Below are 26,171 nucleotides of genomic sequence, written 5' to 3'. Positions count from 1 at the left end.
TTTCTGAGAAGTAAATTTTGGTTTTCGATTTCACAGCCAATTTTTTTTTTTTTTTAATTTTTAATTTTTTTTTTATTTTTAGTTTTTTGACACTTTAAAAAAATCGATTACGTAATGATTTTGACTGTCAAGTCGCGCTGTGTCAGGATAAAGTACGTGTATTCTTTGACTAGTACGCGTTTGAAGTGTATAGTTAGTGGTTAATGGAGAGTTGAGAGTTATGGTTTACTTATAGTTTACTTGTTGTGTAGTTTAGTTGACTGAATATCTATTTGTTTATTTATTTACTTGTTTATCAGTCCATCTCTCACCAGGACAATATTGTCAATCATCAAAGGGGCTCATTCTATACTTGAATTATATAATGTGAAACCAAAACACCAAGACTAATGGGATTTATCGGATGGGTTGAATCTTTAAAAGGTGAACAAAACACTGAATAGGCATTAATCACTCTTTCTTATCCTCGATAATATCATCAATATTCAACATTTCATTCCCTTCAATATAATCATCACTATCTTGTTCTTGTTCATCCAATGTATTTCTAGGGCCAAAATATGTCTTTTTAGCATAACTATAATAATAAATCATTGATAAAATCCATGTACTCATTGTTATAACAACAGTATAATTCATATTTTCTTTATCAACATGAGGTGAAGTTGGAAACATTGCCATTATAATAACAAAATTTGTGAAAAAAATTGTAATCCAATTTATAATTGGACTTAAACGGGGACCCATATAAAATAAACCTGGTTTAAATTTATAAATTGAATCAACAGGACCAAATGATCTATATATTCTCAACATGATTGGTATTTCCCATGCAAAATAATTACCACAGATATATAATGTAAATAATGCATTTGCTGCAGTTGGTCCAATAAGACATAACGTCCCCATAATTATAGCTAATACACCATTAAACCAAATAGCTCTAATAGGTACAGATAATTTTTTATTAACAACTTTAACAAATTGTGAAAAAATTAATCCATTATCTCTAGCAAATGCCCAAATTTGTCTTGATGTAGCAGTTATTGTTGAAGCACCCATAAGCCATTGACAACTTGCAATAAGTGACATGAATGAAATTGACCATTTTTTACCTAATGAATGATAAATAATTTCAGCCATTGGTTGACCAGATTCTGAATCAATAACTGAACTTAAATCTGGATTTATAACAGCTCCACAAACAATTAAAATTATCCAACCTAATAACCAACATGCAGTTATTGACCCCAATATACCTCTTGGAACTGATCTTGAACTGTTTTTCGCTTCTTCTGACATATGAACACATGAATCAAATGCTCCAATTGTCCAAATACATGGTAACATACCATTCATAATCCATGACCAACCTGAAGACCAATCACTTAATGAAGTTTCAAGATTACCAAATATAAATGATGCATTATTAAAATGATGTGATGATGAAGTACCAGTACCAACTAATATAACAATTATGAAAAAAATAATTAATAACACATTTGAAACTATGGAAAAACTTTGTAATGATGCAATGTTTTTCGAAGCTAAACAAGTTACCAAAATATGACTTAAGATACATGCACAATAAACTCCATAAGTCATTGCATCTGTTATTTCAAAATCACCATCTTTGGAAATATAAACAATTGATAAAACTTCTTTAGCAAATCCATAATCAATTGAACATAAAGCACCAGTTAATGCCACAGTATTTGAATTACCCACAAGGAAACTTAGAGGGATTTTCCAATTCTCTGGAGCATAATGATAAGTCCAATAATAAAGTCCACCAGATGTTGGTATTGAACTTGCTAATTCTGACATACAAATACCAATTAATAAAATTAATCCACCAGATATAAACCAACCCCAAATTGCACTTGATGAACCTGTAGTAAATGATTGTCCAATAACTGATGCTATAGAAGGTAATAATCCCATAATGGAGAATGCAACACCAAACACTTGAATTGTGGAAAATTGACGTTTTAATTCTGGTTTATAACCAATTTGTGCTAATAATTCATCATCTGTTTGTTTAATTAATGGATTAATTTCTTGATGAGATTTAATTGATCTAATTTTGGATTTTTGACTTGTTAAACCTTCATGTTCATTATTTAATGCTAAATCTTTGAATGATTTCAAACCATTTGAAAAATTTGTATATAATTCATTTGATTTGATTGATTTTAATGGTGTAGACATGATATAGTACCTCTCTTACCATATGACGACCATGAGTACAATAGACCAAGCATAAAGGTTTAAAAGTGCTCATTTCTTTGTTTAAAAACAATACAACAATTCAGCAACCGTTGAACGTTTGTTTATCGGAGGTATTTCAAGCAACCTATCAAATTAAAAGTCCATTAATGATAAACAATTGTGTATCAAAGATCAAAGATATGTGTTTCCACCTATTTTTGGTTTATTTCCATTGGATTTATTCCTTATCTATAATGATCGGAGATATTCCGAATTAGGAAAGTTGAAACAACAACTTCAAAGTTCACAAGCGATTGATGATCTACAATATTATATTTCATCATAGGCTGTTGTATATTTATTTTATTCAACTGGCTCTCACTTCAACGGATCAACGTTATTACTATATTCATCTTCTAATTTTGAATCAATTTCAACACCTTGTAAATTCTTAATTGAATAATCCACTATAGATCTTAGGTAATCTTTGTTTTTAGATCTAGCTAATATTGAAATTGTATTCACTTGTAATCCTAGATGTGGATAACTTCCAATCTTAACATCTTCAAACCCATCATCTTGAGCTTTTTTTTGTAATTGAGTTAAATGTGGTGCTATTTCACTTTCTGATAATTTTGTTGATACATAAAATCTAATAAATTTATTTTCTTCAGGGATTCTTGAATTTAAATGTTGTTCAACAAGTCCTTTAACCATTTTTTCAAATAATTGTGGTACACCAGGGAAAATATATAATTTTTTATTTATTCCAACTATTGGAACCCATAATTCTTCATTAAGATAAATATTTTCAACATTTGAACCTTTAGGTAATGTAGCCATTCTTAATTGAGCTTTTAAAGCATCACCTTCTAATTGTTTAGAAGTAGATTTACGTAATTTAATCATCTTATCCACAGTTTCCTGGTGTAATTCTAAATTTAAATCAAAAGCTTTTGCGATTGATTCATAAGTAATATCATCATGAGTTGAACCAATCCCACCTGTAGTGACAATAAAATCATATTTTGATGATAATTCACGGACAGATTCAATAATATCTTGGGATTCATCACCAATAACAAGAATTTTTTGTAATTGAATACCCTTTTCAAATAAAAATTTGGCAAAAAATCTTGAATTTGTATCTTGAATTTTACCATTTAATACTTCATCACCAATGATTAAAATAGCTGCTGTTTTGATTTGGCTCATTGTATGGATGTTTCTTTGGGATTTAATATTTCTGATTCCTATTGGTAACAATCTCAATGACATTTAAGCCTAGTTAATGTATCAAATTAATAGATTTCCAGTAGTTAATGGTTATGTTTCTTTATGGGTCAAAAACATTACGCGAATAATTGAAATTTCCATTAAAACATTGCTAAATTCAAAACAAACCTATGATAGTCCACTTTATACACCAAAATACCCAGTTTCCCACTGAAAATAATATCAATTTCCTTTGAGACCCACTCAATTAACCCATATATATCAACTTCCATCTCCAAATAATACCAAATTTTCGAATTTGTTCTAGTGAATTCGCGAATCTTCTGGTTAAAAAAAATGTCACGTGAACCGCGAAAAAAAAATTTGACGTCAATTTTGAAAAAAAGTATATAAAGAAGACATAATTAATTGGTACTCGATAGTTGTAGTTTTATTAAGATCCCATACAACACAGACAAAATGAGTAAATTTGATGCTGAAAACGCTGAAAACTTGGAAGACATTGAAAAACAATTTGCAGTTAAAGCTGTTCATCAAGCTGAAACTTATTGGAATTTATTAACTAAAATAAAAGGTTCAAGTTTAAAATTAACAAAATATGATGATGAAATTTATAATTTATTAATTGAAAAATTTCCTGAATTTAAAGATCCAAATTTCGCTAAACATATAAATGAAGATGAAATGAAATCTAAAGTAGGTAAAGAAAGATGGAGATTATTTTGTGAAGAATTTAAATATATTGAAGATTATAATTTTGGTACTTTATTAAGAACAAAATCTGATACTGAATATGATCAAATTTCAACAATTTTTGCTGTTAGAATTCAATTTTATGCTATTGAAATCGTTAGAAATAGAGCTGGTTTAAATGATTGGATTTATGGTCAACAATCAATGTAAAAAAGTAGTTAATTTTTGGAATATTTAAAATTTTTATTATTTTTTAATATATATATATAAGACATGAAGGTTGTCAATGTATTATAAACACCAAGCTATGTAGAACTAATCTAATGTTTATGAGAATGATTTGAATCATGAGAATGTGAATGTTCAGGTTCTTGAGCAGATTCTTGAGTAGATTCTTCTTTGGATTCTTCTTCTGGTTCTGGTTTTTCTCCAATAAATTCAATATCAACATTTCTTAAATTATCAATATCTTTAATTAATTGAGTTTTCAAATGATGTGAAACAATTTCAAATTCATTAATATCTAAAACATTATCCCATCTTTGTAATGGAACTTCTAATTTAACTTTAGCATGAACATTTGGTCCTGAAGTTAATAAAACTAATTCATTAATTGAATAAGGTTTTTTAGAATTATTATTTGATAATAATTTACCTAATAAATCATTTAATTTTGAATCAATTTCAATATATCTTGCATCAGTTTTTGGAACTGATCTATCAATTAATTCATTAGTTGCAATAACAATACCATTAAACCCAGCTTTAATAACTAAACCAGAAACTAATAACCCACCAACAGCATCAAGACTTTGAATACCAAAGAAATGACCACCAGTTATAGTAATTAAAGCAACTAATGAAGTTAATGAATCAACTCTATGATGCCATGCATTTGCTAATAAAACTTTTGAATTTTGTTCTTTTGCAATCTTGGAAGTTGCTTTAAAAATCCATTCTTTTGCAACAATTGAAGCACCTGCAATCCATGCAGCATTAACATTTGTAATATCATGAGCATGAGCATGACTATGACCATGACCACCACTTAATAAATGAATATGATAAGCATTTAAAGCTTCAATAATTGTATGTGGAACCATTGGTCCAACAATATTTACTAAAGAAGCCCAACCAATTGATAATCCAGCCATTGTTAAAATTGAACTAACAGCTAAAGAACCAACAGTTTCAATTTTACCATATCCATATGGGAAATTTTGATTTGGACCTCTTGCTGCAAGACCAACAGTACCTAAAGTTAAGAAATCTGAAACTAAATCACTAATAGCATGAACAGAATCAGCCATTAAAGCTTGAGAATGGAATACAATACCACCAACTAATTTACCAGTAGCCATACCAACATTAATTAATAATCCAATCCATGTAATTCTAACACCTGGATTTTCCCAAAATTTCTTCTTATCCCAAACTAATAATTCATTTTGTCCATGACTATGATTATGACTATGATTAATACTACCAAATGTGAAAGAATCATTTGTTTCAGTTTCAGATTCACGTAAATGAATATGATCATGATCTTCTAATTCATTAGCAGCATCTGAAGCACCATGAGAATGACTACCATCACAATTACCACCTGGACCATGACTATGACTATGACCACCATGACCTAGTTGTGAATCTTTTTTATCATCAACTGGAGTAGCATGTTGATTAAATCTTGATGTTGTGAAACTTCTTCTATATTGTTTAAATGATGGTAATACCGGTATTGAAGTTTTAGAAATTTGTTGAAGGAAAAATTTGTTCTGTATACCCATGCGTACTGGATGGTTCAATACCACCAATGACTTGAGCATCTTGTCTGGTGTCTCTCAAGTATTCAACTGATAATTGTCTGTGTTTCTCCAGATCTTATAAATTTTCACCTTTTGGCCACTTTTTTTGCACCAAATAAAAATTCTTCGCGCTTTGAATTTGCAGTGATCAGCTTAATGAGACTTGAAATATAAGTAAACTGGGTCAAGGACTTTAGAATTGGTGATTCTGAGTGGATTATTGGTTTTGAAATGGTTGTTTTACCCTATAAAAATATAATCAAAAGTATGTTTTTGGTAGGATTTGTTGAGTTTTTATTGAATTTCCCGTGTAAAAAGTTGTCCATTTTTAAAGGACTCCGCGATTTACCCCAGAACGCGTACGTGATCGAATTTGAATGGGTTTGCAGGGTTTTAATTGGCTGGTTTTGAAGGGTTTTAATTAGTCTGGAGAAGTCTGAATCAATTGATTGTTTTGTGATTGTGTGATTGGTTGTTAGGCTGCTGGATAGGCTATCTGCTCGTTTTTGTAGCGATCCAATATGTCTCATATCTGGGGTTCTTCGGACTTTGGCTACTGCACTTTAAAAGTAAAAGTATACGCATTCATTCATTATATATATTGTTACAATTTAATCTCTATATCTTTCATTATTGTTCTTTATTCTCAACAGGAGCTGTAGGTTCCTTGTTTTCTGAATCTTCTTTAGGTTCTGAGTCTGAATTCTCGGAGTTTTTGACAGGTTCTGATACTGGTTCTGATACTTGTACTGATTCTGGTACTGGTTCTTTTGATGTCTCTGTTTCATTTGATTCAATTTCCTTTGGGTTCTCTGATGGTTTTTCTTCAGATGGTTCTTCTTCAGTTGGTATGTCATCATTTGATTTTGTTTCAATTGATTCATTTTTTTGATCTTCTTTAACCTCTGATTTATCATCATCAGTCTTTTTAACATCTTCTTGAACTGATGAAACATCAACATCTTTTTTTTCTTCAATTCTTCCAGTATCATCACTATTCTTTATAGGTTTTTCCTCAACTTTTTCTTCGATTTTTCCAGTATCATCATTATTATCATTAGGTTTATCCTCAACTTTATTTCCATTAGTTTGTTCAATTGTTGGTTCAGTCTTTTGTTCAGACTTTTGTTCAACACTTGGGTCGGCATTTGCTTGAGCATTTGCTTGAGCATTTGGTTGATCATTTCCAGTGTTAACTTCAGCCTTGGCTACAACTTTATCATTTTCATCTTGTTTAACTAAATTCAATAAATCAACTTTTTGTCTTGATTCTGGAGTTGGTGTTGGTAAATCACCTTTAATAACAATTGTACTTGAGCTACTACTGCCTGATGTTGATGTTACCTCAGTTTGAAGTGATGGTCTAGGTCTTCTTTTTCTTGTTTTATTTGATGATTCAATAATTGGTGGTGCTATTGAACAAATTGGATCTAATTTATGAATCAATTGTCTTAATTGATTATATTCATTAATTAATAAAACACTTGCACCTTCTAATTTTCTATGATAATATTTAATTTTTAAAATATCAGTTTCAATAATTTCACCAGTTGATTCATCCCATTTAAATTCATTTTTAAGAAAATTTCTAAAATTTAATGCATCAACCATTATTGATTTAACTAAATTTAATTCATCTGGTGCTACTTCTAAAAAGGCACCTTCTTCAACAATAATTTCTAAATCTTCTAACTTTGGACAATTATATTCTCTTGGAATTTCTAATCTATAATCACAAATTGGGCAAATATAATGATCAAGATTCTTGGATTTCCCTCTACCAAATTTCAGACATCTACAATGATACCATTCATCACATTTTTCACATGCAATCATTGTACCTGATTCTGAACGACGACAAAAACAATAACGTAAATGATCTTTTTCATCTTTGTTTAAGATATATTTATCTTCTAAAGCAAAACAATATTGATCTTTTTGCCAAATTGTTGTTAAATGATTTCTTAAAACACTAAAAGGTGCATTAGTTTTACCAAATAATCTCTTGGTTTTTCTTAACCATTCTTCAGCTTGTCTTAAATAATTATCTAATGGATCTGATGGAGTTGATGGTAAAAATTGTCTTGAATTATCTAATGTATCTTTAGCTTCAGAATATTTTGGCCTTATATCAAATTTATCACCTTGAAATTTTTTAATTAATTTTAAATAATGTTCTTCATTAAATTCAACATTAGGATCATCTTTTTTCCTTTTTTCATCACGTAATGCATTCAATTCAGGTTCATTTTTTTCAATGATTTTATAAATATTATCACGTTCTTGTACAGATTGAGCATGTCTTTGTTTAATAGATTCAATATCTGCCATAACTTGTCTATCAGTTGGAATTCCAATAGATTCTCTCATCAACATTTCCACAATATTTATTGATAATGAAGGTAATGATAAGAAATGTTTAAATTTAGCATTTAAATATTTCCCATTTTTATATTTGGCAAATACTTTATCCATTAATTCTTGATCTTTTTTACTTGCTAATTTAAATCCATCATTCAAAATATGTTCAAATTCTTCTAAAATTGTAGAATTTTTCAAAACTTGTTCAGCTTTCAAAATCCATTCTTCTCTTTTAACAATTCTTTCTAAAAATTCAACAGATTTTAATTCAACTCCAAATGATTTACCCAGATCAATCATATCATAAAATTCTTCATTTGTATGATCTGAATCTGTTAAAAACCCTCTAGCTGTAATTTCAAATTGATAAATTTCATTAGCAAATTCAATTAATTGATCAATTTCTGGACATGTAAAACTAAAATTTGGAATTTCTTTAATTAATTTTTCAATAACTTCAGGTTTTGTAATTTGTTTTTGATCATCTAATTTTTCTTCTTTGATAGAACCTCTTCTATTACGAATTCTATTTTTTTGTTTAACACTCATAATATCTTGAACTTGTTCAATCCATAAATTTGCATCATCAAGATATGATTTTAAAGTTTCAGCTTCAGGTATTGAACCATTAATACGTTCACTTTCGGTTAATAAAGTTTTCAATGATCTTATTGGAGGTTTTTCATGATTTGATAATAATTCTTCAAATTTTTTACACCAATCTTGTGGTGTTTGTGCATAAGTTGATAAAGTTCTTTGGAAACTTTTCAATCGATCATCTGAATAGAAAACATGCATTTCAAATTTAATTGATGATTCTTTAAAATTTTTAAAAATTCCATCTTGATAAAGTTTAATAAAATTTAATGGATTTAAATTAAAAGAATCATTCCCTGATATTACCACAATTTTTGTTGGGAAACTCATTGATAAATTATCATCTGTAATATAATCAAATTTATTATTAATTGTTTTCAAATTTGACACAGTATTTTTCAAATTAGATCTTAATTCAAATTGTTCTTCAATTAATTCATTATAATAAGGTAAAACTTTCTTTAATAAAGATGAATCTTTTGATTCTTCTGCAATTGTAGTTAATAATTGGAAAAATGAAAAACATGGTAATAAACCTTGTTTTTGTAACCAATTTTCTGCATATGATGCATGATCTAACCATGACATTGTAGCAAAATTAACATGTTCATTTATATTAAAACCTAATGAAATTGATGATGAATATGTTTTGGGGAATTTAATTAAAAATTGACCAGATTTTTGTATTGTATAATAAATTTTAATATCATTTTGTTTTAATATATCAAAAGGTATAAGAAAATCTGTATTAAATCTAACAGCTGTTGGTTTTTTTTCATATAATTTTTGAAATGAAGAATTTGTTGTGTCAGCTCTATTACTAAATTGATCTTGAATTTTAATTGTATCACAAACATCTGAAGCAATTGGTTCTGGGAATTCATCTTTAATAATACCTGATCCAATTGAACTTTCACTTTCATTAACATATTTTGTTACTAAATTTTCATATTTTTCTTGATCACTTGGTGAAATATAAAAACAAATCTTGGAAGCACCAATATGTTGATAATCAGCTGAATATAATAAATGATCTTCTGCTGCCCATGATTGTGTACTATATAACATTTCAATATCAATTTGTGGTTTTGTTAATGGTTCATTTTCTGTAACAAGATATCTCATTAAACCTTTTTCATTTAATGGTAAATTATTTAAATTCCAAGGGTCAGTTACATTTTCCAATTTATTAGATTCAACAACTTCAGTCATTGAAGCAAATCCACTTCCAAATACAGTTGATGGTAAATGCTTTGCAGATTCAACATTAAACTCCGAAGATTTTGATGATATTAAATTTTGATATCTTTCAATACGTTGATCTTCACTAACTTCACCTGAAAATAAACTTCTTGTAAATTTCAGATGTGATTCATAAAATTCATCTAAATCGTATAATTGACTGACTTCTGTACTTGGATAAGGATAATCTAAAACTTCATAACCTTTATGCCAATAACTAAAATCATAATATGGGAATGTATTATCTTCAATTTGAGTTATACCTTGTTTTTCCTCTGTATAAGATTCAAAATTTGTTCTAAAACCTTTAGCTTTTAAAATATCTCTTGATCTTTTGAAAACTCTTCTTGAATTTGAAATTGTTGGTATTGGATCTCTAATTTTCAATTCTTTTGCCTCAGTTTTAGGTCTTTTAATAAAATCTTCATTATGATCTTTATTATTAATTGATTCTTCTAAAGGTCTTTTATTTGATTCATTTGTTATATTTGAACTTTCAAAATCTTGTTGTTGTAAATATAAATCATAAGAATGAACAACTTTATGATAAGAATTTTTTAAACTTGTTGATAAAGAAGTCATAATTCTACCAGTATAACCTAATTCTCTACCAATTTGAGCCCAAAGTTTTTTTCTACAAACCAATTCAAACCCACCTTTTAAATGAACAGAATTTCTTAATTTGAACAGATCTAAAACTCTTCTATCAATTGATGGTAATCTTAATAAAGGTAATTTTTGAGATTTATGGAATTGTAATAAATCTTTATAAAATTGAATTTTTTCATTAAAATTACTTGTTGGATGATTTAAAGATTGTTTTGCAGCTCTAAATTTTAATCTTGATAAATCCATTGAAAAACCTGGGTCATAATTAGGTGGAGGTATTATCTTAACAGCACCATATTTCATACCAACATCATTTATAGATTCTATGAACCCCATGGGATCTTTGAATTGTTCTTCTGTTGGATAATAGGTGGGTATACTTTCAATATTATCTCTTGGTGGATCAAATGATGGTGATTCCTTTTGTTGAAAATTTTCCTTTATAGATTTCCTCGTTTTAATACCAATTTTTTCAAAATCATGTATAGAATTGAATATTCTTTTGCTTTGTACAGTGGTTGGTACTTGAGTTGGTATTGGTATTGAGACATTTAGTTGTTGTGTTTGTTGTGTTTGTTGTAATGGTGTTGGTGGAATGGTTTGTTGTGGTGGTAATATGCTTCCATGATTACCATTTGAAGAAGTAGTAGCTGATTGTGGATTTGGCAAAGGTTGAGCAGTAGCAGCAGTAGCAGCACCAGAAGCTATTTGAGTAGCATCATGAGTATCACCATTCTCAGTAGTTGTTGATCCTGGCGCTCCGTTCAGAATTTCTGGAATTTCCTTTTGTTGAGCTTTGTTATTCTGTATTATTGGAATATCAGACATGTTGAAGTAGAACACACCTCAAATGAAATGCAATCAAAAGAATGAAAACTATTGTGATTTATATTGTGATTTGAACAGATGTTTCCTAACTCAATGTATCTGTTTGATTGCCACTTTCACAATGATTTAAACCGCTCAAATGTTGGAATTTTGATTTTAAAAGTTATTTTATTTGCAATTTGAAAGGAAAAAATTTACAATCAAATTGTTGAAATCTTGATCAATTTTATGAGAATATTGGAGAAAAACACAGTGTTATAAGTGGGATTCTATGATGATATTATGATGTTGATGATTGTTTAGATTGAAATTAATGATTAATGTCATAAAATCCCACAAATTCCCTTTTAAAAATGTTATAAATTGGGAAAATTGAGTTAAATTTTGTCTTTTTGATTATTCGAGTTTATGTTTGATGGCCATAAAGAGTAAATTCCGACTCTCGTGAAAATATAGTCACGTGTATGAATTTTCAAAATGGTCGGAATTCCAATGACTTAATATTAGCTACAAATGATGAGTATAAAAGAATTGAAATATATTTGTGTACTTTATAAAGAATAGAAAATATGGGATATAAAATGTTTTTTAAGAGGGTTTTTTTCAAGGAAAGTTTCCTTTAAAGCATAATAAGAGATCAGTCAACACCAATTGGCCTCAATTATTATTTGATAAAAAAAAAATAAAACAAAGTACTATATTTCAATATAGTAAAGAAGGAAAATTGAAAAGAATGAAAATTACCAACGTTAATTTAATTGAAATGGGATTTGTTTTTTTTTGGTTTTTGCGTTGGTTAGATAAAGAAGCTTGAATAATAAATTAATTGAAAAATTATTTTGGTTAAAACCTGAAGTTAGGCTATACCATTGATAAGTATTTTTTTGGTTTTTTGAGTTGGTTGATAAATAACTGGATAAAATAGTTAATAATAAACTATTTTAGTTTGAGCCTGAATCTAGACTATTTACCATCAATAGATCAAATCATTTGACATATCATTATATCCACAGTGAGATCAGCTTTCTTTGTTGTTGGTCAATTACTTGGAGGTATAAATCCCATTGGTTGATTAGAACAAAATTCTAAAACTGAGAAAAGTGATGGATATTAGGTAACAGAATTCTGATTTAGACCGGATAAATTGAATCAGCAATAGTTGCTTTCAATTTTTTTTTTTTTGGTTTTTTTAATTTTGAAGTTTTTTTGAGTTGGTTTAATTTTAATAAAGAACAAAATAATAATAATTTGATAAAAGACTGTTTGAATTCAAGGGCCTGAAGTTAGGTTATTAATACCACGTATAAATCAAATCATTTGAAAATATCTTTGATTGTTAACAGCACGAAGGTGTGCAATCATAACTGTTTTTGGTTTAACCTTATCATTTTGACATTTAGACTCATCATCTTCAACATTAGAATTTTCAATAATTGGTCTTTTTGGTTGGTTTGATAAACGTTTAATTGGTCTTTGTCTTAATTTATGAGTATAATTTAAAACTTTAACAAGATCTAAAGTTGATTTAGCATCTATCATTGGATCATGAGGTCCAATTTGAATATCTTTCAACAAATATTTCTTACTTAAATTTTTTAATGATGGACGTGAACCGAAAAATGATTTTGATGAATTAATAAAATTTGGATATAAAATTTGTGTATCAATAATTCTTGGATGAACTAATTTTAAATAATTTAAATCATTATGAATTGCATGACCTACAATAATATCTCTTGTTTTAATTGTTTCCAAGATAAAATTTTGAACTTGTTTAAAACTCCAAGCATCAGGATTATTAAACAATAAATCTTTAGTTAATCCAGTTATTTTGGTATTATAATTCTTGACTTTTAAATCAGGTTTAACATAAACTGTTAAAATCTCTTCATTTTGCCAATTGATTATTGAAACTTGACCTAATTGAATAACATTACCATCACAAAGAACCGTTTCACAATCAATTGCAAATATTTTGCGACGTTCACTTTTACGAGATCTTTCACTAGGTAAAGTCTTAATCCAACCATTAAAACTTTCACCAATAGCTAATGAATCCGTAATATTATAAGCTGGTTGACCATAAATAAATTTCTTAGCATCAACCGTTTTTGAACCTAAACCAGGAGTTAAATGATGAATTGGGATCTTACGGTCCTTCAATTCATTTAAGAATCATTTTGTTTAAATACATTTTAAATAGCGATTTGTTTTATATAGTATAGTATAGTAAATTATATAGCTGTATAGTACTGAGGAGTTTACGTAATCAGAGAGCAGATTATATAATCAAGAAAATCTGATTTTTTTTGAATTTTCGGATTTTTTGAAAAAGCGGTTGGTAAAAGAGATGAAAATTTGGGAAAATTCAGCTCCTTTTATAGTTTTTCAGTTTTTTTTTTAATTTTGATTTGAATTTCAACAAAAAAAAATGGTCATTCATTTTTTAAAAACTGCGCCTTGCACGAATCCGGTGTTTATTTTGCATTTTTGAGTCTAGAATGTTCTGTTTTGGTGACTCGTTTTTTGTAGTGTCATTTTCTTGTTCAGGCTGAAAGTTCACGATTTTGGTGACGTTCGAGAAAAACTTGAACAGAGATTTTGATTATCTAGAGGGGGATTCAAGTAGCACAGAGTAATACTATATAGCACCTACTAAGCTAAAGATACTATGGATTAATGAAACTATAGTCTCTGCAGTCTTACAATATCGCCATCATTCAGTTCAACTTGAGTTGTTAGTTGCCTGTTCACTGAATCAATCACTACTTTTTTGATATACTACAACATTACAACAGCTGGTTACAACAACAAAAACGACTGCAATCGATGTAACCCTTCCCTCAAATGTGCAGGTGTACCAGTTATATTCCTGTCCCGTTTTACATTTGATCAGTTTCATCGTTTTTGTTTCATTTTGAAGCTCATTTGTTTCATATTTGAACCTTTGAATCAGTTTGGTTTCAAGTTTTTATAAAACATCACCAAAAAATTCAAGAAATTCGCGGGTAGTTAAGCAAACTTACAGTAATTAGTTAATTACCAACTGGTATATTACTAAAATTAACAATTACTATATTACAATACTTTAATTAAAATATAATAACTGTTAATTAAAATCAATCTAATTACTAATGCCTCTATAATTGTTTCTTGAAATCGTAGGTAGAGCCTTTTGGTCTTCTTTAGACCATGAGGCTCCTCCAACTCTTCCAACTCTTCCCTCAACTTGAATACCTTTATTTCATTGATTACAATCATATTATCAACACATATCTCAATACATAACATATTGTCCATTTGAATTTAATGTTAGATTGTTCTTAATTATCAATTCAGCACGTAATTTATTTAATCTTTGTATAGTATTATTACGTTGTGCTCTTTTTTCCAAATAATCTTCGTGGATACTGTAATATTCATCTTTTAATTTGAAAACTTTTAATTCCAATTCAATCAATTTTTGCTTGGGTTGAAATTGAGCTGGTGTTATTGATTTTTTGTTTGCTAAATGAGTGGTAGATTGGCTTCCAACGATTTGTTTAAGATCACTCATTTCCTTTGATGTAACCTGGATTAGTGATACTTTCTCCGACAAAGTTTGAAATAGCACTGATGTCCCATCTTCCTGTCTTTGAGCTTCAGATTCTAGTTCATCTATTTTGTTTTGAATTTGAGCTGGTGACAATGATTTTATGATTTCTTTAGAATGTATAGATTGGTCTCCAATATATTGGTTTGGGCTTTGACTCTGAGCTTGAGGTTGCAACCGTTGTGATTGATCAAAGATTTGAGCTTGTGGTAGGGCTTGGTATTGTGGTTGATAGTTTATAGCTTGGCCTGGTAATTGATTGTGTAGATGTTGCTGTTGATAAACATGTCTTTGATCTTGTACTTGTTGTTGTTAATGGACTGGAGCTTGCGGTTGAACCTGTTGTAGTTTATGGACTGGAGCTTGAGGTTGAAATTGTGGATGGACTGGAGCTTGAGGTTGAAAGTGTTGTTGATGGACTGGAACTTGAGGTTGAAATTGCTGTTGATGGACAGGTGCTTGAGATTGAAACTGTTGTTGTTGAAAAGCTCTTTGGTATTGTAACATTTGCTGTTGATTAATCGGAGCTTGAAATTGTGGTTGATGCTGTTGATTTAAACCTTGTGGTTGTTTTTTATTAGAAGCTGGGTTTTGCTTACCATTTTGTTGTGGTAAATTATGATATGCTTGAGTTTGTAATGGAGCTTGATGTTGAGGATTGAGGTCAGCTTGATCTTGTGGTTTATCTCTTGATTTATCATGAGCTTGTGAATAACATTGATTCTTTAGTTGATCATTTTCTTTTTCCTGTACTTGATTCTGAGAACGAGCTTGCATCAGAGGGTATGAAAAGGTTTGATTTTGTAAACCTTGTGACTGTTGTTGATTAATTTTTTCTCTTTGTTGAATTTTTAAAGCTTCAATTTCATTTTCAAAGGATCTACTTTTCATCATATCACCAATAGTTTGATTTCTTAAAGAACGAACTTCAATACGAGCTTCATTATCAGACGAATCTTGATGTGGAACTTGATTTTGAGGGGTTTGAGCTAAACATACTTGTGCTTGTTGTGAGATCTGAGGTTCTGATTGAGTTTGTGGTACTGATGATTGTAATGAAGTTGGTTTAAGAGCCTTTGCTGAAAAAGCTTGCTCATTTAATTTTGAGGTTTGTTCTGAGGTTGATTGTTGTATTGATTTTGTAATAAGTTCTGGAATGGAAGGTTCAACTAATGATTGAGCTGGTGATTGAGTGGTTGACTGAGCGGTTGAATCAACTGGTGAATGAGCTGGTGATTGAACTAGTGATTGAACTGGTGGTTGAGAGGTTGGCTGAGCGGTTGTTTCAACAGGTGGCTGAACTGGTGATTGAACTGGTGAGTCAACTGGTGATTGCGATAATTCTGAATCATGATTTTGTGAATCTTTAGTTGATAATTGTTTGACTGATTCATCACTTTGTGGAATTGATATTGGTGATGGGATTGGTTTTGCAGAATCTTGCTCAAGAGTTGATGTTGGCTCTGGTGTTGGTTCTAATGTTAGATCTATAACTTCAACTTCTGATTTAATATGAGTAGAATCATCCTCCATGGTATTAGGTTCAAGTTTAATTGGTTCAACATCAACTTCTTCTTTAACATTAGCTTCATCTTTAACACGAACTTCATCTTTAACATCAACGTCATTTTCAACATCATAACTATTATCACTCCATAAATCACCAATAGTTCTACCTTTTGAAATTTCCACAATTCTAATAGAAACATCTTCAGGTTTTTTATGAAATATAGATTTAATCTTTTTAGAAATTTCACATGATGCTGAACTATTAATCAATTCAAATTTTCTCTTTCTTAGATCAGCTTTTCTTTCTCTTTGTTCTTGACTTAAATGTTCTAACCTATCATTATGAGTTTCAGCAAAATCAGCATTTGTGGTAGAGCATCTAGCATAAGATTTCATAGATGAATTTGGAACATTGTTGTAGAGTCTTTAAGATGGTCTTATTGATAATTCATCATAGAAACGAAACTGACCAGGGGTATAATCTGCATTAGCATTGAAAGTAGTACTATTCATCTTGATATAAGTTTTGAGGCGCGCGTGAAATGGACTTTGCTTATATAATCGATACAACTAAAAGACGTATAAAGTATAAGTTTTTGGTTGATTTAAGGATAATTAAAAGCTTGAGTTCATGATTGAAATAGATCTGAATCTTGTCTCTTTTATACCTGATTTTCTTATTGTTTCATGGTGAAACACATATAGCGTTTTATACGGTAAATTAACTATCGTGAACGTTTTCAACAATCTACGGAACATGTTTCATGTATTATTTCCACATATTAATCTCCCCAAAATGGGTATCAAAGAATGGAATCTCAAACTTTGGCTTCTAAAATGAGTTTCCCTCTTAGCTAGTTTGTCTTGGTATTCGATATGATTGGCTGGTGAGAGCTCGAAGAATGACATTAGATCCAAAAACATCTTTTCATGACTGTTTCATAACTGTTCATTGATACTCAATTGTAGTCAAGGTGTGAAGTAGTATCTTCTCGGGAAACTTTTGACAACAAAATAACGTTTTGAGTTCTGATATTCTGCTTATATAGCACACTCTATGGCTTATAATAGCAGCTGCAGTATGAATCAGACTCACCTAGTTATTGGTAAGATTAGCGCCATTGTTTAATTATAATACATGAGTTAGTTAATAAGAGTTAATAAGAGTTGAAATTTCTGTCGAATTAATTTGTTGGTTTACTCCAAGACAGGGCACTCAACCTCTCTACGTGCCTACATTATATATAATAGCTTATTGATAATCTAATGATAGTATATCAATCTATGATGTTGGTACAAATTTTATCCATTGAGTCAATCCCCATATGTCAATGAATATCTTCTGAATCTAAAACCCTTCCAATATATCCCCATGTGATCTTTCCCTCCGTCTTGATATTCTCCTCTTAACTTTGCTGAAGCTTGGTAACATCCTGAGTCTCAAGTGTAGCAGGTTCTTCATCTTTACTCTTACTTTGTTCCATGTCATCATGCTCTTTGGATTCTTCACTAGAAAGATCTCTTTTGTAATCACTTCTGTCAGCGGAAGCTTCAGATACATATGTTTCATTTTCAATAAATTCAATCTTTTTAGGAGCTTCTAAAGTATTTCCTAGTTCTTTGTTGGTATTCACTACTTGATCATCAATTAATTGAGTTGTTCCGGGGCCCAAGATTATTGAAAAGTTTGGTGTTGAATCTGTTCTGAGATACTTTAAAAAAAATTTAATTGCACTGTATTGAGAGTCTGACAAATTAAGTGCAGGGTTGAATTTAATTGAAGAAGAATCACTAGGAGTCATCTTACTTTCTCCATTCACGTGTAGTTGATTTGTCTGATTGTTTGTATATGGTGCAATTTGACCTGAAGTTCTATCCATCAATGTTTTATTGGAAGAATAACAAGAATATGGATTATATTGATAATGATAGGGACTAGGAGGAAGTGATGAGTTGAATGGTGGAGCTCGAGATGGTGGAACTTGAGATGGTAGAACTTGAGATGGAGGAGCTTGAGATGGCGGAACTTGAAATAGTGGAGCTTGCAATGGTGGAGCTTGAGATGGTGGAGCTTGAAATGGTGGAGCTTGGAATGGTGGAACTTGAAATGGTAGAGCTCGAGATGGTGGAGCTTGAAATGGTGGAACTTGGAATGGTGGAACTTGAAATGGTGGAGCTCGAGATGGTGGAGCTTGAAATGGTGGAGCTGCGAGATTTTGGTGAGCTCGTGAATATTGAACGTACTGAGCATATTGAACATATTGGGCATATTGAACATATCGAACATAATGTGCATATTGTGCATATTGTGCATATTTTGTGTGGTGTAGGTGCTGAATATCATAAGAGAACCCCTGTGGAAAATTGAGCTCCAGCTCTCGCTTATTCCCTTCGTTAACTGGAAATTGGGCTGAAATCATCGGATTCATGAGAGGAATCCCCAGAGGCGTATTCCTCAAAGTATTTAAGCTTGTGGATATCTGAGAGCCTAGTGACCGTGCTTCTATGTGTTCTCTAGTTGCTATTTGGTTCAGGGTGGAGTTGGTTGGGCATAACTTCATGTTTTGTATGCTCGCAAACTTTCTGGCTAATTTTAAAGTTATCTGAGCATCTTCAACAGAGCTGTGTTCACCCTCTTGTATCTTCAAATCTAAGTACTCAGTAGCTAAAATTTTCAATTTAGGGGTAGTAACCTGACAAATTTTTCCATAACAAATCTGTGTATCGAGAATAAAAGGATGGGACACTCTTAAAGCTATCAAATCATTTTCTATAGCATGACCAATCAAAAGATCCTTAGATCTTACCGCATTGATGAGCTGGTCTTGGACGTCTTTCAATGTATGAGTTGCATTGTCTATGATAATTTTTGTAAGTCCACTGAACTTTGTCACGTAATCTTTTATTATTCCTTGGGGTTTAACAAATACATCAAACACAACATCACCATTCTTGTCAATCAAAGAAACACGACCAACCTCTTTCTCGTTATTCTCCATATATACCATTTCACAATCCAAAGCAAAAATATCTGGTTCAGTAACTTCATCTGGGGGACGTATTGTGGGCCTAAAATTCTCAAATTTGGGGTTGTTCACTAACCATGTAAGGGGATGGATGGGGAATGTGTACCTTCTTTCTCTAAATTCATCAACAGTTATTATGTGTCTAAAAAGATTATCAATCTCTTTCCTATCAGGAGGAGCCATTAGCAAAAATGATAAATAATGTAGCAAATATAAGTTTTTGGGGCTATTCAATTAAGCAGTTTTTAATATAGTTTTATATGATTGTTTGGGGTTCTCATGGTATAAGGTTCTCTCTCTTTTGGATTTTAAACAGTTTTTATACTTGACCAGTATCTTTCTGAAAAAAAAGTGACACAAAAACAAGATGATCCGGATATATGAACTTCTATATAGCCAATTCAGCAGGGTATAAAATTATAACCAATACCACCATATAGCATTTCCCATACCTTTATGATAGATATAGCCACTTATGTTTCTGTATATATGTTTAGTTTTGATGCAGAGCTTGGTTTTCAATCGAGTTTGGGATTTATTTAAAATTTTAGTTTCATCAATTCCAATGTGATTTTGGCATCTTCCACAGAGCTATGGGACCCTTGTTGAATGGTCTTATTCAATAAGTCTTTGGATAGATATCTCAAGGCAGGAGGATTTCCATTTCTACCAAGCTCAAAGTAAACAGCAGCGGTATCAACAACCAATGGATGTTTCAATTGTAGCGCGTGTAAATCATAATGAACAGAATGACCGATAATGAAGTCAGAAGCTTTAACAATGGACAACATTTCTCTCTGAACATCTTTTAATCTGTATGGAGATTTCAAAACATCAGCCTTAGTCAACCCACTCCACCTATATAAGGAATCTTTGACATACCCATCTGGTCTAACGATAAGGTCAATGACAACTTCACCAAGAGCGTTAACTAATGAAACACGACCAACTTGTTTGGAAAGATCATCCATTTGGACCATTTCACAATCTAAAGCATAATAAGTGGGAGTATGAGATGCAACTGGGAGCGTAGTTTCAACATAACGTGGCCAATTGTCTAAATGTGATCCCTTGAATGGTTGGTAAAGTGGCGGTAAATTCAAAGCGTCTGTATGAATTGCAAATAAAAAACTGAAGGGCGGTTGCGAGAATGGGATCTTAAGATTGAGAAGAGTCTCATAGTTATCCCGCTCAGAACCCATTTGATTGAAATTTAGTGATCATTATCTTGTTTTAGTTGATGGTGTGAATTAAGAAGTTGTTTTTGTTTATTTTGAATGAAGTTAATATTTGATAGGTAAAATAAAATCATTCTAGTTTCCAAATTAGGTATTTACTCTTTTCGGAGCTTACGATATTATTTCAGAAATTGCAGCCAATTCATGGTCTTTACTATTTAACTTATACTTGAAGGATGTTCTTGATCTTTGATAACTTTAGCTTTTGATTTTACGCAGAACTTTTTAAATAAGCTCATGGAAGCTCTGAAATCTTCAACAGGATCATGTTTCCTTTTGCTCCTTTGAATGTTTTCACCTAAATACACGACAGCCAAACTTTTTAATGATTTAGGAGAAGATACATCTTCATAAAGCGTTCTAGTATCCACAATCTTAGGGTGTCTTAGCTTCAATGCTCTCAAATCCCCTTGTAAAGCATGACCAACAAGGATGTCGTTCACACCAATGATATTGCATAACTTGTTTTGTAACTTTTTAAAGCTTTTAACAGTAAAGTTTTCTTCATAATATCTGGTCTTTTTGGACATATAATACATTGGGTCATTTGGAAAAAGAATTTCTTCTAAAATTCTTTTGCCATTGATATCAACCACTGCTACTTTACCCACTGATTTTGTCAAGTAACTGGTCTGAATCATCTCACAATCCAAAGCGAAAATTTTGGGCTCTCTTGTACAAAAACTTCTAAATGTTTCAACAAATTCACCGTCAATGCTCAAATCAAGGCAGATGGAACCTAAAATTTTTGGATTGCCTTCAAACCCCGGCACCTTAGAGTGAACTGGATAGCTTCTTCTGGATAATTGATCATAAGTCAAAATTAATTTTTCAGCAATTGCATAGTGATCAAAATCAACAGTCATTTAGTGGGTGGTATGGTGGTATAGTTTTATCTCCTTATAAATAAAAGCTTCATTAAGGATTCTCAAAATTTGGGAAAATGAAGCTATATATACGTATTAATTCACTTTACAAATGCAATACTTGGTCAAGAAGTAATCCCCTATTTCTCGTTTCTTTAGTGATAAAGAACCTTAATTGTATGTTTTGTAGGTCAACAAGCCTGAGGATTGATTTGAAACTCTAATTTTGAATATTAGCGCTCCTGAACAAGAAAACTTTTAAGGGGCACTTTTTAGTTTTTGTTCGTTTTATCAATACTATTCGAATAATCGTGTGATTTAAATATAAAGGTGTAATCATATATATTGTCCATATTATATTTATAGAGTTTAATTGAACATTTCCATTTTAACTAAATCTAAAGCAACTCTTGCGTCTTCAACAGAATCATGAGGTCCATTCTGTATATTTATGTCAAAATACATTGCTGCTAATTTCTTTAAGGAAGGAGGTTGATTATTGATTCCATCACCCCAAAACACATCAGCTGTATCAACAATCAATGGATGTTTCCATCTAAGCACTTTTAAATCATTATGAATAGCATGACCAATAAGAATATCATCCTCACCAACAATATCTAATAATCTAGCTTGTATTTGTCCCAAAGTATATCTTGCATTTTGCATATCTGCTCTTGTAATACCACTATATTGAGTTAACAAACTTTTAATAGGTCCTCTTGGTCTAACATATTCATCTATAACAACGTCACCATCTCTATCAACCAGCGATACACGACCAACTTGTCTTGTATTGTTTTGCATTAGCACCATCTCACAATCTAATGCATAATAAGTAGGTCTATCATTATAATAACGACTCACTATGAAAGTCCCTACTGATTCTTGTCCATATTCGTTACCAGGTACATTGGCATGAATTGGGTATTGTCCGTTATTCATCATATCATCAAAAGTCAAAAGTAATTGCCTCAAGCGTCTTCCTGGACTGACCATTTTGCTATTCTAATTATATTTCCAGTTGATTTCATATAATTTATAATAATTGATAACAATAGAGAAAGAGATAAAAGTGAAATTCTAGTAAACTTCTCGAAAGTTTGGTCGTCTTTATCTGATCTGTCAACAACGATAAAATCATTTTAGTGGTATAACCTCATTTGGCGTAAACAAAACAACATCAAAATTTAACAATAGAAAAATTTAATAATACATTTCATAATTAATTAGAAACGGTATTTGCTTCTATCTATGATCTAGTATCTCAATTTAATATTTCTTTCGAATCTTTTAACCAAGTGTAGAGTTGCAAGTGCATCTTCAACTGAATCATGACCATTATTTTGTATTGATTCATGAAGGAATTTCCAAGCTAATGATCTCAAAGATGGGACATAACTCAGTTGATATATATGCTGATAAAGGTCTTGTGTATCAATGATTCTTGGATGTCTGAGTTTTAATACTTTTAAATCATTATGAAGTGCATGACCTATAAGAATGTGATTTGCATCTAAAAATATATCTAGGATTAATTTTTGAATTCTTTGTAATGTGTAATCTGATTCAAGTAAGTCTGACTCTTCTATTCCTGTTATGTGGTACCTTGTATCTATTATTCTTCCTCTAGGTCTTATAAGTTTATCAATGCAGACATTTTCATTCCAATCAATAAGTGTAACTCGGGCAACCTCATCTCCAAATGTAGTTTCAATCATTTCACAATCTAATACATATTTCTTCTCCCCAGGTGAAACTGATTTATCATAATAAGAGTCAACATATGGATCATCTTCATCTTCAGAATCCAAGAAGTCTTCTGGACGATTTGGAGCATCCGGGTGAAGAGGAAACCCCCTTTCTATTAGATCCTCAAAGACCAAAAGCATATTTCTGAGCCTCATAATATTTCAGTTTCTTCTGTATATCTTAATCTTCTTTTCTTTTAAGAATCTATAAACCCTTTTCAGCTACCTTCATCAGTTTTAAAATCAACTGTTTGTTGATGAATAACCTTTGGAAGAACGTTTCAGAGTTATCTTTTTTTGTTTCCTAGGAAACTGATTTTTTGATAAAGCGTAAAAAACTATCCTTAAATATCCCGAAACGGAAATTGACCAGATAAAGCCTGGGTGTCTAGCAAATAGCTTCGACAAAACATTATCATCATGATATCATGATCCATCATAGCTAATTCAATTGTAATTCGACTACAGTTCAAAATAAATCAAATATTTCTTTCATTCATAAGTTATAAAAAATCCTAGGACTTGAGAATCGAAAAAATCATAATAAATCGTTATAAAAGTCATTATAATGCTGATATTTTACAAGCATCAAGCTTATAAGTTTCTACCAACATATTTTTGTCCTTCTTGAACACCACGTTCAAATCCCTTTTTACCCAATTCTTCAGCTTGTTGAGCAAATTTGGAGTTACCACCTGATGAACCACCACCAGCACCACCAGCACCGCCTAATCCTGAAGATTGATGTGAACCGGCACCAGCTTGTTGGTTACCAAGACCTGATGAAGTTGAATCATCATAAGCACCACCAGCAGCTTGTGATCTAGTTTGACGACCTGCACCTGAACCTGAATGTTTACCAGAACTTAAATCATCATCTAAACCTGAAGCACCTGAAGCACCATGACGACCAGTGGATCCTGATGAACCACCATAACCAGATTGACCTAATCCTTGTGAAGCAGTGTGGGAGCCACCAGCTTGTTGAGAACCATAAGCACCTGTAGCACCTGCACCTGTACCTGATGAAGCTTTAGTACCTGGAACATGATCAGATTGACCAGCATATTGACCAGATTGAGCTGAAGCAGCACCATAAGTACCACCACCTGGGTTGTTCAAGCCAGCACCACCATATGAAGCATCTTGTTGGACACCACCAACACCACCACCAGTTCTACCAGTAGCACCATGGCTAGCACCTGATGATCCATAGTTTGAGCCTGATGAACCATAAGCATCTTGTTGAGCACCAGTTGGGATTTGTTGATCTCTACCAGCAGCACTTGAGCCTAAGTTTTGTTGACCAGCTCTTTGAGTACCAGCTTGTTGGGTTGAAGGATCATTAGCATATTGGTTTGAGCCAGCTTGACCTTCGTTACCTTGAATTTTGTTTGATAATTTATCGATAAAGTTTGACATTGTGAATTGATTTAGTTGTAAAAATTGATTGATAAAGAAATTGAATAAATATTTAACTTCTTTGTTGATGAGTATTAAAAAGGAATTTTAGATGTTGGATTAAAGATGAGATATCGATCTCCTTTTATAATTGAATTGACATGATTTCAATTTCAGGTATCAACCTTCTAAAGCTTCTTTAAATTTGCTAAATTGCTAATATGATTTAATTCCATCACGTTTAATTTCATTCATAACTAAATATTGTCTTGATGTGTTATAACAATCAACTTTAAAGTATATGGTGGCTTTGGACAAAAAGAAAGGAGAAGTGTTGCTAATAACAATGTTCATTGTTCAAAAATATCCACAATTTTTAATGTAAACTGGTGTAATTTTGGGTATAACTGGTATAATTTCATTTAGAAAGGTTAATCGATCTATTGAATATTTGACATTTGTGCAACAATTGATGTAAATTCATAGCAAGAATTGTAAAAATTCCTTATAATCCTTTTCAAAAGAAACGTCCAAGGGTGTCATACTGTAATACCCCAGGTTATATTATATTCTTTGAGCATTAATGGTTTAATAAACCTTTGATCTAATCATTGTATCATCTCAATTGACTACTCAATTGTAACCAGCATTTAAAGAAACCTATCAGTATATTCAATTGATCTCAATTCATATCTAAACATCGATAAATGCAATCCCTCAATCATCACCAATTCAACGGTTATTTCAGATCATCACATTCTACCGTTAATTTGGGCAACATTTGTAACAAAATTTCAAATTAGTATGTCTCCTTATGTCTTTTGTGATGTCAGGAGTCAGGACATAAACAATTGCTGTGTCCAATATGTCCCAAATCCCAATTAAAACAACCGGATAAAGCTCAATTAAAGCAATAATACAGTGTAAAAGGAGAACACGAGTACAAAGACAAAGCCTAGACTCTTTTTGACACTATTACGTTGTTTCTGACTAAAATAAGCGCAATTGTTGACATTTTTTTTTGTTGTTGCTCTCCTTCGCGCAATTTTGCTTGTATCTATCTTAACTACGGGGAAATTCTATAAACTATAACGAATTACTACGACGAAATAACTCATTAGGTTCAATTGAATGTATTATGTTGTAATTGTTATAATAGTATTACGTCTTCTGTGTTCAAATCAACTTGATATCAGCTAGTGA

General features: G+C 31.1%; 12 protein-coding genes across 12 annotated transcripts; 1 reads left to right on the top strand and 11 right to left on the bottom strand.

Annotated features, from left to right (window-relative positions):
* Nucleotides 1-450: 450 nt before the first annotated feature.
* BN7_4559 (GABA-specific permease) lies at nt 451-2,211 on the bottom strand (the record flags this gene model as incomplete). Its single annotated transcript, XM_011274875.1, has 1 exon — nt 451-2,211. One exon carries the CDS (start codon nt 2,209-2,211, stop codon nt 451-453), a length of 1,761 nt encoding a protein of 586 aa, XP_011273177.1.
* Nucleotides 2,212-2,589: 378 nt separating this feature from the next.
* FPY1 (flavin adenine dinucleotide pyrophosphatase) lies at nt 2,590-3,426 on the bottom strand (the record flags this gene model as incomplete). The annotated part of the gene is made up of 1 exon (XM_011274874.1): nt 2,590-3,426. The coding sequence occupies one exon, from the start codon at nt 3,424-3,426 to the stop codon at nt 2,590-2,592; it is 837 nt and encodes a 278-aa protein (XP_011273176.1).
* A 480-nt stretch (nt 3,427-3,906) lies between these two features.
* CHP1 (ribosome-associated Tef1p biogenesis chaperone CHP1) lies at nt 3,907-4,350 on the top strand (the record flags this gene model as incomplete). The annotated part of the gene is made up of 1 exon (XM_011274873.1): nt 3,907-4,350. One exon carries the CDS (start codon nt 3,907-3,909, stop codon nt 4,348-4,350), a length of 444 nt encoding a protein of 147 aa, XP_011273175.1.
* Nucleotides 4,351-4,460: 110 nt separating this feature from the next.
* On the bottom strand, nt 4,461-5,969 carry MMT1 (Mmt1p; the record flags this gene model as incomplete). Its single annotated transcript, XM_011274872.1, has 1 exon — nt 4,461-5,969. One exon carries the CDS (start codon nt 5,967-5,969, stop codon nt 4,461-4,463), a length of 1,509 nt encoding a protein of 502 aa, XP_011273174.1.
* Nucleotides 5,970-6,578: 609 nt separating this feature from the next.
* On the bottom strand, nt 6,579-11,585 carry ECM5 (Ecm5p; the record flags this gene model as incomplete). Its single annotated transcript, XM_011274871.1, has 1 exon — nt 6,579-11,585. The coding sequence occupies one exon, from the start codon at nt 11,583-11,585 to the stop codon at nt 6,579-6,581; it is 5,007 nt and encodes a 1,668-aa protein (XP_011273173.1).
* Nucleotides 11,586-12,893: 1,308 nt separating this feature from the next.
* On the bottom strand, nt 12,894-17,082 carry BN7_4554 (RNA exonuclease 3; the record flags this gene model as incomplete). The annotated part of the gene is made up of 3 exons (XM_011274870.1): nt 12,894-13,702; nt 14,961-15,450; nt 15,517-17,082. 3 exons carry the CDS (start codon nt 17,080-17,082, stop codon nt 12,894-12,896), a joined length of 2,865 nt encoding a protein of 954 aa, XP_011273172.1.
* A 1,010-nt stretch (nt 17,083-18,092) lies between these two features.
* Nucleotides 18,093-19,895, bottom strand: BN7_4553 (putative PAB-dependent poly(A)-specific ribonuclease subunit; the record flags this gene model as incomplete). Its single annotated transcript, XM_011274869.1, has 1 exon — nt 18,093-19,895. One exon carries the CDS (start codon nt 19,893-19,895, stop codon nt 18,093-18,095), a length of 1,803 nt encoding a protein of 600 aa, XP_011273171.1.
* A 356-nt stretch (nt 19,896-20,251) lies between these two features.
* BN7_4552 (Small RNA degrading nuclease) lies at nt 20,252-20,914 on the bottom strand (the record flags this gene model as incomplete). Its single annotated transcript, XM_011274868.1, has 1 exon — nt 20,252-20,914. The coding sequence occupies one exon, from the start codon at nt 20,912-20,914 to the stop codon at nt 20,252-20,254; it is 663 nt and encodes a 220-aa protein (XP_011273170.1).
* A 194-nt stretch (nt 20,915-21,108) lies between these two features.
* On the bottom strand, nt 21,109-21,816 carry BN7_4551 (Apoptosis-enhancing nuclease; the record flags this gene model as incomplete). The annotated part of the gene is made up of 1 exon (XM_011274867.1): nt 21,109-21,816. One exon carries the CDS (start codon nt 21,814-21,816, stop codon nt 21,109-21,111), a length of 708 nt encoding a protein of 235 aa, XP_011273169.1.
* Nucleotides 21,817-22,185: 369 nt separating this feature from the next.
* BN7_4550 (RNA exonuclease) lies at nt 22,186-22,815 on the bottom strand (the record flags this gene model as incomplete). The annotated part of the gene is made up of 1 exon (XM_011274866.1): nt 22,186-22,815. One exon carries the CDS (start codon nt 22,813-22,815, stop codon nt 22,186-22,188), a length of 630 nt encoding a protein of 209 aa, XP_011273168.1.
* Nucleotides 22,816-23,075: 260 nt separating this feature from the next.
* Nucleotides 23,076-23,723, bottom strand: BN7_4549 (RNA exonuclease; the record flags this gene model as incomplete). Its single annotated transcript, XM_011274865.1, has 1 exon — nt 23,076-23,723. The coding sequence occupies one exon, from the start codon at nt 23,721-23,723 to the stop codon at nt 23,076-23,078; it is 648 nt and encodes a 215-aa protein (XP_011273167.1).
* Nucleotides 23,724-24,161: 438 nt separating this feature from the next.
* On the bottom strand, nt 24,162-24,989 carry BN7_4548 (uncharacterized protein; the record flags this gene model as incomplete). The annotated part of the gene is made up of 1 exon (XM_011274864.1): nt 24,162-24,989. The coding sequence occupies one exon, from the start codon at nt 24,987-24,989 to the stop codon at nt 24,162-24,164; it is 828 nt and encodes a 275-aa protein (XP_011273166.1).
* Nucleotides 24,990-26,171: the final 1,182 nt, after the last annotated feature.

Source organism: Wickerhamomyces ciferrii, contig 00177 (assembly GCF_000313485.1).
Source record: "Wickerhamomyces ciferrii WGS project CAIF00000000 data, strain NRRL Y-1031 F-60-10, contig 00177, whole genome shotgun sequence".
NCBI lineage: Eukaryota > Fungi > Ascomycota > Saccharomycetes > Phaffomycetales > Wickerhamomycetaceae > Hansenula > Hansenula ciferrii.
Note: the sequence above shows the minus strand (reverse complement) of the source record. Positions and strands in the feature narration are given on the sequence as shown.